Source organism: Vitis riparia, chromosome 18 (assembly GCF_004353265.1).
Source record: "Vitis riparia cultivar Riparia Gloire de Montpellier isolate 1030 chromosome 18, EGFV_Vit.rip_1.0, whole genome shotgun sequence".
In the NCBI taxonomy this organism is placed as follows: domain Eukaryota; kingdom Viridiplantae; phylum Streptophyta; class Magnoliopsida; order Vitales; family Vitaceae; genus Vitis; species Vitis riparia.
The window spans coordinates 13,127,574-13,141,390 of NC_048448.1; the positions used below are offsets into that span (position 1 = coordinate 13,127,574).

General features: G+C 37.1%; 2 protein-coding genes across 3 annotated transcripts; one reads left to right on the plus strand and one right to left on the minus strand.

Annotated features, from left to right (window-relative positions):
• Positions 1 to 1,221: 1,221 nt before the first annotated feature.
• On the minus strand, positions 1,222 to 4,015 carry LOC117907878 (urease accessory protein UreH-like). Its single transcript, XM_034821551.1, has 2 exons — positions 3,561 to 4,015; positions 1,222 to 2,299 (listed from the first exon to the last, which is right to left on the minus strand). Exons 1-2 carry the CDS (start codon positions 3,879 to 3,881, stop codon positions 1,481 to 1,483), a joined length of 1,140 nt encoding a protein of 379 aa, XP_034677442.1. The 5' UTR covers positions 3,882 to 4,015; the 3' UTR covers positions 1,222 to 1,480.
• A 3,647-nt stretch (positions 4,016 to 7,662) lies between these two features.
• Positions 7,663 to 13,230, plus strand: LOC117905533. Of its 2 annotated transcripts, XM_034818437.1 has the most exons (4): positions 7,663 to 7,906; positions 10,656 to 10,983; positions 11,059 to 11,120; positions 12,347 to 13,141. In XM_034818437.1, the coding sequence occupies exons 1-4, from the start codon at positions 7,808 to 7,810 to the stop codon at positions 13,043 to 13,045; spliced, it is 1,188 nt and encodes a 395-aa protein (XP_034674328.1). In that variant the 5' UTR covers positions 7,663 to 7,807; the 3' UTR covers positions 13,046 to 13,141. The 2 variants fall into 2 exon arrangements, with proteins under 2 accessions (XP_034674328.1, XP_034674327.1); XM_034818436.1 differs by having other exon boundaries at positions 7,665 to 7,906; positions 10,656 to 11,120; positions 12,347 to 13,230.
• The last annotated feature ends 587 nt before the right edge of the window (positions 13,231 to 13,817 follow it).

Sequence of the window (13,817 nt, forward strand, 5' to 3'; positions counted from 1 at the left end):
AGAACCAAACAGAGCCTATAAGTTTGGTAATATCCCTCTTCTACCATCATAGACCCCCAAAAAATCCATAATTTTTCTTCGTAATATATCACGAACTTTTAGGTTTGACCAAGAAAGAATTCGGATCACCAAGCTATAACACATCCTTTTATTCTTCTTTCTTTTTCTACAAATTTTTTCTTTTCATAGATAAGTTTGAATCGAATTATAAGCACAGGATTTGAAGTTGCGGACAGAGGGTGCACGTGGCCCAAGTACTGGGGAGGTGGGGTTTCTTTGCGGCCAATTTACTCATATTTGGTTTGTTAGGTTGAACCAGTTAGGATAAATCGATTGGTTAGACAAGTGGATATGGAAATTGTTGGGGCAGCTAGTTCAAGAGTTTGGTTCGCCGGTGCCAACAATAAAGGAGTGGAAGTTCCATTTGTTCTTTTTGAAGCACTTCTTGTTTTGCATCTATCTTATAACCTAAAATGTCTTACCAATTTCTTCTGTTTTTCAAAAACTCTCTGGAGAAAAAAATGTATGCCACTTTCAAAGCTTAAAGCTACCAAATATCTAGGATGCTGACCAAGGGATTTGAAAATCATTTGAAGTTTTTATCAACCATTAAATTGGAACTGTGAAATTTGATTTGCAAACATCTTTGCTAGGATCATTCGAATGACGAGTACTTAACAGACTATAACACCCATTTATGGTAATTTACTTCACTGATATCCTCACAGCCATCTACAGTGCTTTGTTAATCCATGTGCATTTTTTAAAGAAAATTTTAGCATCGTGGATCAACCTAATGGATGATTAAGATAGTGGGTGTGTTACTATCATATAAATTATTTCGAATTTAATATTCTATTAATTCTTTTTGCAAAGTTTATGAGCAACAAAACAGTGGTCAAAAGGGATCTCACTATTTTATATATGGACAGATATAGAGGTTGATGGATTACATATTGGTCCACTCTCAGAAGTCATGGTTGGTGAGGTGGGTACGCATTCGTGGGCTTCACCTTTCTGGTTTTTATTTTTATTTTTTCTCTTAATAGACAATATTTGACCATAGAATTTGACTATTCTTCCATTATGTTAGCATGAATTAATGGGTTTAGACAAGTGGGTATGATTGTGGTGGAAATTAGTAAGGTTTGGTGGCTGGTGCCCAGTAATAAAGATAGGTGAGAGTTGACATTTTTTCTACCAGAACGATAAAGTCGACAGTAGTACCAAACTCACAAGTAAATTAGAGAGAAGAGAACTATAATTTGTTTGGAACAATAGTCACAAGAAATATGCAAGTCTATCTGAGCTATCATATATAAAGCTACATCGTGTTCCATGAAAATCCTAAAAGAGATTCTTTGAGTATGGAATATGAACTTCCAAGTAAGAAAGAAAAGATGGATGAAGACTCTTGTGGAGATGGAGAGTTCCTTGCGCAACTTTGTAAGGGGCTTTGTCCCGAAGACTATAAGATAAGTCAATAAAGGCTGAACCCAAAAAACTGGCTGAAAATGATGGCAAGTCCAAGAGCAATTGCTACAAGTGAAGAAGCCCAAGTCAGTTTCTCGGTTACTCTAGGGACCCTTTCTTTTAATGCTTGGCTGCATGAACCTATAAACACCGTGTAACTTCCCATTGCAACTACTGTTCCAATCAAGAACATACCCAGAAAGGCAGCACCAGCTATGCGTGAAGGTAAGGCAAGTGCTGGTAAGATGATCAGTAGGGCATCTGGTTGTAATCCATGAACAATGCCGGTAGCAAAAGTTGCAAACCCAATTTTCTTCTTTCCAACAACTGGAGCTTCGAGCGAATCATACATGCTAACATCACACTCACCATTTTCCAGGACAACACAAGGTGCAGGAGACTCTGATGCCTCCCTTATTCCCATGGCACCAATAACAAGTAAGGTGAAGCCTACCACTCTTGTGCCCCATGTGCGGAGAATCTCTATATGAAGCCGATCCTTGAGTAGTAGAAACAGCAAACCAAAAATCAATTGCCCAGCATCATGGCCACAGCCCCAAAGTGCTCCAACTAGAGCACTCTCCACCCTGGTGCGCCCAATAGAAAGCGGAGCCAAAGCAGCAAGGTGGTCTGGTCCTGAGAGTGTGTGTAAGCAACCAGCAAAGAAGCCAGTCCAAGCACTACTTAGCAGCTCAGTACGAGCGATTTTTCCATTGACAGCAGAAGCAGCAGAGAACCCAGTAGCATATGCTGAAGAAGTAATAATTGGGTGGCCTAAGAGCACAAAGAGAGCTGACACTAGTAGTACTGCTCCAGCAGTGATGACCTGGAATAATTTAGAAAGAACAAGCTGTTTAGTTTATCAAGAATCAATAAGAATTACGACATTAAATATGGTTGAGTAAGATATACAGCAGTGGGAACTGCCTTACAATGGTGTTTTCCTCCACACCCTCATAAATTTATGACTATAAGGACTTGCCAGTTTATTAGTCCTGACTAAAGACAAAGAAAATCTTGTTGGTATTTTGACTTCCAAGGCTTATAGGAAAATCACTTTGCTAACATCCAGATACCCATTCCAATTGGAGAAGATTGTGCAGTTTCTGGAACTTATGGATGCATTTGGTAAGTGAGAATAGTAATGGGAATAGGATGAGAATGGGGGTAAACATAATATACTAAGTAGAAGAGGGGAATCAAAATCCTGATGAGAGTAGGATTTGGCTTCCATGACAATCAATTCAAAAACATGAATGAAAAAGCCACAGAATTGATTGTCCATTCCCATTCTCTATCCCAGCATTCTAAACATGCCTATGTTAGTGTTACTATGTTGACCTAAAGCAAGATCAATGAAGCCATTTCTTCCCAGTCCCAGTATTTGTTTTTTCCTGCAACAACTAAACCATAATGCCTCTGATTTTGTTAACCAAAAACCCCCCACTCTGCAAATGAAGCTCCAAAACCGACTGAACTGACCTCAATTCTTCTAGAGAATCTCACCCTAACAGACAAGAAAACAGCTTCATATGAAACTGTCTAGAAACCACCATTCTTTGACATTAAATTCATCTTCCGCATTCACCCAATAGAACTCAAGCAAAAGAAGGTGCCACCTAAAATCCTTTCGATGCTATAAATTCAGGGCATAACGAAATGGGGGAGGAGGAATAATATTGAGAATAAAGCAGAATCAAACAATAACTAAAAGAATGCTCTTCTGATATTCTACCCATCAGGGAAAAAAAAAACAAAAGGTTGATTTCTGAATTAGCTAAGAAACCGATTCTATCTACCATTTAAGTACTTAACAACAACAAAAAACAGAAGAACAAGAGAAGAATCAAAATCAAAGCCAATAGATTAACTTAACTCAGTGGAAACCAAAAAGGGAAAAAAGAAAGATGTCCTTCTGCTCCGTTTGGTTGGTGAGAAAAAAGTGGGGAAAAAATCACCCGACTAAAGCGAAGCTTTTCAATCTTCTAAAAGCCAAAACAAAGAACATCAAAACCACAATTGAATTTTCCACTCCCAAATTTTTCTCAGAACAAGAAGGACCGATATGAAGGCAACACACAACACACCTTTTGTTGATTCGAAGCAACTCCCACTATGCGCTTGAGAAAATGAGATCCGGGTGTCGACGAAACATCTGGATCGGGGGAAGAAGAAAACGACGGCCCCTTCTTCGAGCAATGAGCATGAAATTTGAGGCGGCGAAAGGAAGAAGAAGATGAATTCTCGAGAGCACAGAAAACCGAGCCAAGTTGGACGAAATCAGGACGCTTAAGAAAGGAAAGCCGGAATGGAAGGGCGCCGTTTCGGGAGAGGCGGTGGGGAGAATGGGCGGGTTTTAGAAAGGGTTTGGAAAGGGGGGAAGAAGAGGAGTGGATAAGCCTCTCCATAGCGCCTCTCTCGGTGGGCAAAGCAAGCCTGTCTGAAAACTGTAGGTAAGGCGGGGATATAGAGGATAGTGAGAATGGGGCTCTGCGCGTGTTGTCTTGTGCTGAGCACGAGTATTTGTGTGCTGTCCTTGCGCTTTCGTCTCTGGACCAGCTTTGGAATGCTTAATCAAACAAGCGTGAGAACTTTCTCATTTCACTATCGTTAGGCACCTTCCGAGTTTGCACTAAAAATATTGTTTTTTTGGCAATAAAAAAATAAAAAAATAAAAACGAAAAAATTCCCTTTTTGTAAAATATTCACCAAATCGGCACTTCTCCCTTCAGATCCGCATCCCTCAATTTCAATGATTCACAGCCCATTTGATGACAAAAATAAAACTGGCTTTTGAATTATATTTTTAAAATTGGGAAATAAATAAATATTATAAAATTCATTGAATATGAAACAGTTTTTGGTATAAAAGAAAATTAATTTTTATAAAAATAATATTTTCTTAATTTTTATATTAAACCTTTTTAAATCAAATTTAATAAACTTACTTAAGTAGGTAGGGAAGCCCTTATCTTTAACCTTATATACATGAGCTTCTTAAATATTTAAAGAAAAAATCCATGCATGAAAGCTATTTTTAAGGATGAGTCTACACTTCCTAATTTTGTTTATTTAGATTTTCGAAGACAATTAGGTTTTTATTTAATTAAGCTTTTAAAAATTAAAATTATCCTCATTTTTCTTAAAAATTATTTTAAGATGTTATTTTAAAAATAAAATCAATCACATAGATAAAGGGATTAATGGTAATTCTACTTTTTCCTTCCACAATTTTAGATAAAAAGCTTTCCTTATGCAACTTTCTTGACATGCGGATCTCATGCATGATACAAAGAAAAGTGTTGGATGAGATTGGTGTGATGTCACATCGGGTAATGGAGAAAGTTTCTAGCACTTCTTTCAAATATGTAGATATAAGAACCCCTTAGACCCAAAGAGGATAATATCTACACGGTTGGATGCACGAATCGTTACAAATAGTATCAAAAACTGATCTCTGACCTTGATATGAGGGTTTGTTTGGTCTCATGTAGGGTATTTGTCCGTTTGGTCTCGCAACCTTATAGGACACAACAAGGACATGAAAGTTTCTAGCACTTCTTTCAACTATGTAGATATAAGAACCCCTTAGACCCAAAGAGGATAATATCTACACGGTTGGATGCACAAATCGTTACAAATGGTATCAAAAACTGATCTCTAACCTTGATATGAGGGTTTGTTTGGTCTCATATAAGGGTATTTGTCCGTTTGGTCTCGCAACCTTGTAGGACACAACAAGGACATTACATCTATGGGACACTCATCGTCGTTTAGCATGATTGCACTCTATCTAGCACAATGTTTGTTTTGTGCAATCGTTATGCATTATTATCTATCCACCCTACGGTGCAAACAAATATAAACCATCTATGCACTATGCATTCCCACCTACCAAGTATTAACTACGGTAGGAATTAAGTGCATCAATTAACACAATCGTTACTAAGCATAAAATGCCAGACTTCAAGGTTCAAAAGTCATTATAAGCCAACAATCATTAATATTAAAGACGATAAAAGCACAATCAAAGCATAATAAGTGCAATAAAAAATAATAAATATTTTTTTAATAAAGAATATTGTATAGAATATTTCCTAAATTGATATATTATTGTAATATTAGATTTCCTTATAAAATAAGGAAGGTTGTTGGAAATATCACTACAAATATTTTAGGTTATGAGAAAAAAAAAGTTATGAGATGGAGATGAGTTTATGAAGACTATGCGGATAAAGACTATAAAGACTACGTGGATAAAGATGTGAGAAAAAATGAGAGGCATCTGGTGGAACGAGAAGCCTCTGGTGGAACGAGATGACTCATGGTAAAATATGGATACAAAGAGTGGGGAAACATGGAATGTTTCGAGAACTCAATAGTTGTATCTAGTTTTGCCCTCTGTAATATTTTATATTGTATAATGGAATTATTTTCTCTCATCCGTAAACATGGTTGACCAAATAATGTTAAAACCTTGTATACTGATTGTTTTATCTTTATATTCTTAATCTAACATTGTTGGTATTAAAGCTTCCGCTAACAGAACAAACTTTGTTAAGAAGTGTTTCAAATTCCAAATTAGTAAAAAAAAAAATTGTAAAGAATATTGTATGAAATATTTTATAAATTAATATATTATTGTAATATTACATTTCCTTGTAAAATGAAGAAGGTTATTTGGAAATATCTTTATTTTGGGTTATGAGGCGAAAAAGTCATAATATGGAGATGGATTTGTAGAGATTATATGAGGTGAATAGAGATGTGAGAGAAAACAAAAAATACTTAATGGAACGATGGGAGCTCATAATAGGGTATGAATACAAAGGTGGGAAAACATGGGATTTTTTTAGAACCCAATAATTGTATCTAGTTTTATCCTCTATAATATTCTCTATTGCATAGTGAAATGATTCTTTCTCATCCGTGGACGTAGGTATGATTTATCAAACCACGTCAAAACCTCATGTATCGTATGTGATTATTTTATCTTTCTGTTCTTGATAACATTGTTTACATTAAAGCTTCCATTAACATAACAATAGATTCGACTCCTTAATGATGTTGGGGTGGGAGGGGATCCCGTCCAATATGTTATGTTCGATCTATTAGGGATGATGTTTGATAGCTTCAATGCCTACCATTTCCTATTTTATGCATTTCTTTGGGAGTACTAAAGCAAAAAAATTAAAAAAAGAAAAAAAAAACATTTAGCTTTCGAACCTTAGTTCAATATGCTTTCGGAGCTTAGTAAAGCAGTTGGCACTTAAGAATGATTGATTTTTTTGTCTACTACTTGTTAAACTTTCATTAGGATTTTGAATATATCAAATTCTTCTACATTTGTGAAGCAGGTGATAGTCCTTGAGCTCTCTCTTTTGTACTTCATACGTAACCATCATGCAATTCGTGTTCATTTCAATCAATTGTTTACCTTTAATCTTCCTAGTTCACACCTTTGTTTGTAACTTGTTTTTCCCTTTTCCCTTTTTTATTTCATTGTTCCAAGGAAAAAAAAAAAAAAACTATTCGGCCAGAGGAAATAGAACAATTTGGGTCCTAGCTCCTCTATTTTTATTTTTATTTTTAATTTCATAATTGAGTCTTAAGCCTTTTGTAATAGCACTCATTTGTGGACGCTTGAGGTGGACCATTCCAAACCTTCTAGAACTCTTACTAGATCAAAGTACCAAGAAAAATCAGGGATGAATCAAAGGGGTTCAAATAAAGAACTTCCATCCATGTTGTCTTTGTCTTCATAAGACAGAAGGGATCACTCGTGGAAAATTTTGTTTGCCTTGCTTGATAAAGAGGTTAGCTTCCCATTCTTATTGGTTTAGATACAAGGCTCTTACTTCAAATCTTATTGGTAATGGTCCCTTGATCCTTAGCCGCTGGTCCTTGGGACCATGAACCAAATTGGTGCACACTTTTAAGGTTCATGATGTTCTTGGAGGATGGGATAATCTAATCTTATGAATAGTTTCCGGGGATTTCTCCAACTCAAGCTTTGTTGGCTTCACTGCTACATATATCATTATCCTTTTGGATGCTCAAGATAAACCCATGACATCTATCTTGCTTTCTATCACAGTGGATCCTCTTGCCCCAACGATTGAGGAAGAGTTTGTTAACCGATGTCGGGTCCGATTATGGCCTGGGCCACCAATTGGGCTAAGCCCAGGCCATTAAACGTATGTGGCAACCCGATTCACAAAATCTCATGGAGAAAGCCCGACTCCCAAATGCGTCCCTCGAAGCTCTGGTCAGGACTCCGGTGTGGCCTTTTCAAATTCCAGCTCTATCACCCTCGCTGCGCTAGGGTTTAGAAATGGAGCCCATAACTTCAGTTGTTGACAAATTGAAAGGATTCGCCAAGTCCAGCCACGAATTCGTTAACGGCCTCGTTCCCCGCCGCGACCGCAATCCGGTATTTCCAATATCCTCCCTTCAGTTGTTTCTTTTCTTCATTCAATGGTGCTGCCTGATGTTTGATTATCTTCTTTATTGTTTATTGTTATAAAGGCTGATTTTTTTATATGCGCCGCCCATTTACTCAGTCTATACGACTCCTGAGAAATTTTGATGTCATTTCATGACAGCATGCTGCCCCTTATTTCTAATTCACCGGAGAAACTTGCACATTTTCTTAACACGGGTTTGGATCTCAGTGAGGAAAGGGAAAGGAAGGGAAAGGAAGGAAAATGAGCTTCTTTGAATTCCTTTACTTTGTTTTTTTCTTCTTGTTGTTCAACTTCATTGGCTTTTGAATGAAGAGTTTAAAATATGTGTGGGTTTTGCATAATTTTCATTTCATATAATCAGGGAAGACAAATGGAGTGATACGCAACCAGTGAAGCAGGAAATTAGTGATATGAAATTCTTGATAGAACAAGTTTAACTGGGTTGGGCTTTTGATTTTAGAGAACTCAGTTTTAGAGTTTTTAAATGCAACTTTATATCTATTTCATCTACCTTAGAACACTTTTATTTTTTTTCTTGGTTTCTTTTGAGATTTAATATTCTTTCTTTTATATAAAGGGGTTTGCTATTGGATCATTTGGACACTTGATTCTAGAATTATTATCCAATGTGAAACAGTAGAACTAATTTGCCCTTTCTTTAGCAAGTTGGAGAAAACTTGCTTCATGCGTGTCGATGAAGCTTATTTCCAGATATGAAAGATAATCTACATGTGATTTAGAGAATTAGTCACTTTGATGACTTCAATTTTGTTTTGAAGAAAGGCGTCCCTCAAATATCTATGGACAACTTATTTGAAGACTACAAAAAGACTTGGCAAAATTTTTTTTAGGAAAGGCAGAGCGATGGGTGACTAGTTTCTTAAGCTTTAGGGTCAATGCAGTAATACTAGAATTGTTTCTAGGCAACATGCATTTATCAAAAAGCTCAAAGATTACTTTAACAATATGTGTTTAATGGTTTCTCAAAATGATCCGAGCTTATCATGGAACAATGCCTTCTCCGGTGTTGTTGATGTTTCTCTTTGTTTTTGTGTTGCTTTGAGGTGTTTCTTTGTATACATCCTGTGTACTTTGGAACGCCTTCTCCAGCATTAATTTTTATAAATTGATTTTGATTATCTATCAAAAAAAAATCATGGAACAATGCCACTTAGATAAATTAAAATTTTGCTTTTTTTTCTTCCTTACTAGGCATGAGTAGGAAGAATTTATTTTTGGTTGATAGAGATGACCAACCTTTCATTCAACCTTTGGGAAGGAATATACTATGATTTTGCAGGATTTAAAAATCATAGCCCTATATCTAAATCTAGAAATTAGTATGTTGCTTTCTTATATTTTCTTTTTGTTTATCTCTCAATAAGTCAGAGAAAAGAACCTTTCATCTGATAAAAAAAAATAAGGATTGGTTGAGAGAAATATGTACACAATTAAGATCTCTTAAGCCATTTTTCTTGACTTTTCCTTCCATAAATTCTCTGCCTTGAGGAGCACATTGGCACGGTTATGAGTTATCTTTAGCTGCATCGACATCACCAAGTCTTTCTAGAGAATCTGCAGTCATTTAAAGCAGTCTTGAGCTTCTTATGCTTGTTTACAAAAACAAAAACTCCACCATCTGCCATCTCCTGTTACCAAGGATTATAGTTTCAATCAAGTCATTGCTGATACAGCATTACTACATGGTTTCAAGCCATACAAGTTCCAGAGCCAATATGCTTTCCATCATTCAATGTGGAATTGACATTTGACAATAAAATATATGTTTCTAGTGGAAAAATAATTATACTTGAAATACTAGAATTTTTAAATTATTGATATTATCATAGATCTACCAAAGCAAGTATTTTTATGATTATTTAAGCAAGTTAAGAAATAATAAATGTTTTTTATTACTTTGTTGAGTACATCTATTGTACTGTTTTTAAAGAAGATTACTTTTTGGAATATTTTGAACATTTCAACTAGAGTATTTTATGTGTCATTGTTATTAAACTGAGATGCCACAACTGATTTGTCTCGAGATATCTAGTTTGCAGCCGACACCACAACTTTGAACTATGCCTGCTATCAATTTACTTTGATAAAGTCCTTGACGATTCATGAAAAGTGCACACATCTAAGCATTTGAAGCACTGGAAATATTGAAAAGGAGGAATCACTATTATCATTTTCCAGGTGCTACAAAAATTATGGGGGTGATATCCATGTGGATCTAAACTGATAATTTTTTAATTAATAGATAGTAAGAGTCTTTCCCCCATCAAGTCTTGCCCATGTCCTGTTAAGCTCCTATTGATTATTGCACCTTGTGTATCTGCTTTCACAATAGCATCGATCCATTCAACCACAGCCACAAATAGCATTTAAACTACAATATTCAGGGCCAGACTTGGAATTATTGCTGCACCTTCTCCTAGGTATTCAGAAGAATCATAAATGTGATAGTTTCCTCCCATGATATTAGTTAAGTTTATGAGATGGTGTGGTTATGACAAAACCATTTGGAGATCTCATGACTCTTCTACTTGCATTCATGGTCAATTTTCGAATTGCAATATAATATCCTGAATCTGATAGGCACTCATCTTATGCTTCTTCTATTTGCAATTTTTTCTTTGATTTTATTGGTTTCATAATAAGCTGCGTGATGTCTTATAGGGCTTTACCATTCTTCCTACAATGTCTTTTCAGATAGAAATCTTGAAGCGGTTGCAGCGGGAAGCATTTTCAGATTTGATGAAGCTTAGAGACCGACAAGATAAGGTTGAGCGAATACTATCCTACAAATCTTCCACTGGAAGCCCATTCAAAGAAGCCAATACCCATGTAATGGGAGAGGTTGATGCCTTAGGGGCTTTATTGATGAAGGATAATGTTGATCAGCAGGATTATGATGCCTTTAATAGAGCTGGAATGAGAACTGGAATTGATTCAAGGTTCACTTTCAAAACGATGATTCGACAGAGTGACACTCTTGTAGCTGAGTTTGCGGCCAGCCAGAAAGGCCGGGGGTATCTTGGTGATGACTTTGGAAGTCCACTTTCACTAGCAAAAGTGCTTTATGTGGCTAATGTTAGTGACTGGTTTTCTGCAGTTGCAGTGCCAGTCGGAGCTCAATGCAGGGATGTTGGATTTGCTACAGATTCTGCTCACCAGGTACTATCTATTTGGTAATTTATATTGTTGGGCTAGTAGTGAAATATTTTATGCGTTCAATAAAGTCACTATATACCTGTTGGTCTAAATGGTTGGTGACCATTGATTACATGCACTTGGAAGGTTTTTCAGCCTGCAAGTGCACTTTGTTGGATGCTTTTAACCTTGTAGTGGAAATACATATCACCCACTTCTCACACTTATGTTCAGGCATTAAAGTTTGTGGATTAGTATTTTCTTTTTCTTTTTGGTTTCCACTTCTGTGGAAATAATATTTCTTCATAGACAGAACATTAGATTGAATATATTAATGTGCATGGAAAGGACGCAGTGATATGGAAAGGAGAGGGACACGGCCGCTTTCGGATTAGAGATGCTTACAAGTTGTTGACAGGATCCAATGTCAATTCCTTCCCGAAAAAGAGCATTTGGGTGGACAAGGTCCCAACCAAAGTCGTTTTTTTTTGCTTGGGAGGCTTCTTGGGAGAAGGTTCTAACTTTGGACAAGCTTCAAAGACGGGGCTGGCAGCTTCCAAACCGGTGTTTTTTGTGTGGTTGTGAAGAGGAAACTGTAAATCATATTCTTTTACACTGTACAGTTGTAAGAGTCCTCTGGGAGATTGTCTTGGCCTTGTTTGGGGCTAATTGGGTGTTCCCAGAGAAAGTCAAAGAGATGTTAGTAAGTTGGAGGGGCCCTTTTGTGGGGAGAAAGAGGAAAAGGATTTGGACTTCCATTCCGTTGTGTATTTTTTGGACGGTTTGGAAGGAGAGAAATAGATTAGCTTTTAGGGGGGGCTCTCTAGCTATTCAGAAGCTAAAGAATTCATTTGTTTGTAACTTGTGGAGTTGGGCTAGGGTGTATATGGGAGAGGAGTCCTCTTCGCTTTTAGGTTTTTTGGAATGGCTTGCCGTTCCCTAAGGGGTGGTGAGTGTTGTTTTTGTTTTTGTTTTTGCGTAGGCTACTATGTATACCTCCTGTATGCTTTGTGGCTTTTTGCCTAGTTATATATATTTGCGCTCACTTATCAAAAAAAATATATATTAATGTGCATGGTGTTATTCTGTTGTAGCAGCAATTTGGTTTCACAATTAACTTATAAGGAATCATGGTGGTGGTGCACTTTTTGCTCCTAATGTGTTTCCTCATTAAATTCCATTCCTATTAATACTGAGCCTTCTAATTTATATCTGGTGGGTTAATGATGATTTTATCTTGTACTTGGCAGGGAAAGGGTCTTACTGATTTTTCATCTTTTGGGCCACCAATTTTGAATCAACATAATGGTAGTGCCATTGGCTTAATGGTGAGAAAATCGAAGCTTGTTGCTTCTTTAGCTCAGTTTGCTTCTGGACTGGGAATAGAGCCTTGCACTGATGGAATAAGGGACTGCTTCAGTACTTTTGGGCAAGTTGTCTGTCAACTTTCAGAAGGAACAAAACTCTCTCTTATGGGTCTTCACCAAGTGCCTAGACCATTAAGTCAACAGTTCAGGCTTGGAGCCCTTACAATGCCAGTAAGCATTTTGAAACTTCGTAAAGCTCCTAAGACATCCGTGGAAGCATCCGATCGCCTCTTGGGCACAGACATGGAGGAAAGGGTCTCTGCTGGATCATTTGCTGTCATGCTTGAGTCAAAGCTTGACGACAGCACTAGAATTGGAGGTTGGATTGAGATGAAAAATTCAGGTCCCCAACATCTACAGTGGGCTCTTTCTGTGTCTGATTCCCCAGAAAATGAATTTGGATGGAGTTTGAGCTTAGGTGGGATAATCAAACGTCCCACAAGCTGGGACCATTTCCAGGCTGAAGCCTCTCTAAAATTCAATTTAGGAAAGAGATTCAGCTTGCAGCCAGGTCTTGTATATGTAATGGATGGAAATGCCCAAATACCTGTTGTTATGCTCCGGTCTAGTTGGTCCTTGTGATCACTATTTTCATTCCAAGTTTTTTTTCCCCGCCTCTTTTGGTCTACTTTCTATGCCAACTTCCAGTTGCTGTTATTGGGGAAGCCATTTTTCTCACAAAAGGTAATGCTCTGTGGCCTTTTTTAGTTATCACATTGTAGTATTACATGGTCTTATCATTCTCATAAAAGTTTCTTTTTCGAAAATTCAGGGTAAGAAAGAAAAAAACAAAGCACCAACTTTTAATATTTCTAACCTGGTCCTCATACATATTCAGGCCGTCCTGCTCCGCCTGTATATCCTTGTGATGCTGCCAACCAGAACTGCACGAGTTATTGGTGACATCAAAGAACCTCATAGTAATAGCTCTGAGGTGGTTAGTTGTAGGCTTGCTTCTGGACAAGCTAACTGGACGATAAATACTAGGCTGCTCATATGGGTCCTAGTTGATCAATAATTGTTTCAGGGAAGGATGAATTCCTAGAAAAAGGTAGGGTGTCGAACGAGGGCCCATTAGTTTGTTTTAACTTGGACGGAGTTGCATCCTTTGATGAATCTCCAGCAAAAAAGAAGAAGAAGAGATTGGTTTGGAACCGGAAAGATATAGGATAGAAAAGGGAGATTCTGTACCACAGGTGACGGGTCTTAAAACCCATTATCCCGATATGCCTTGTCATCACTTCCTTGTTTGCATTTTGCAACCGTGAATGAATATAACATACATAGTTGCAAGATGGAGTGGTGGGTAGTAAAACTTGCACTTCAATGATTGAATCCGAAAATCGGGGGGTTA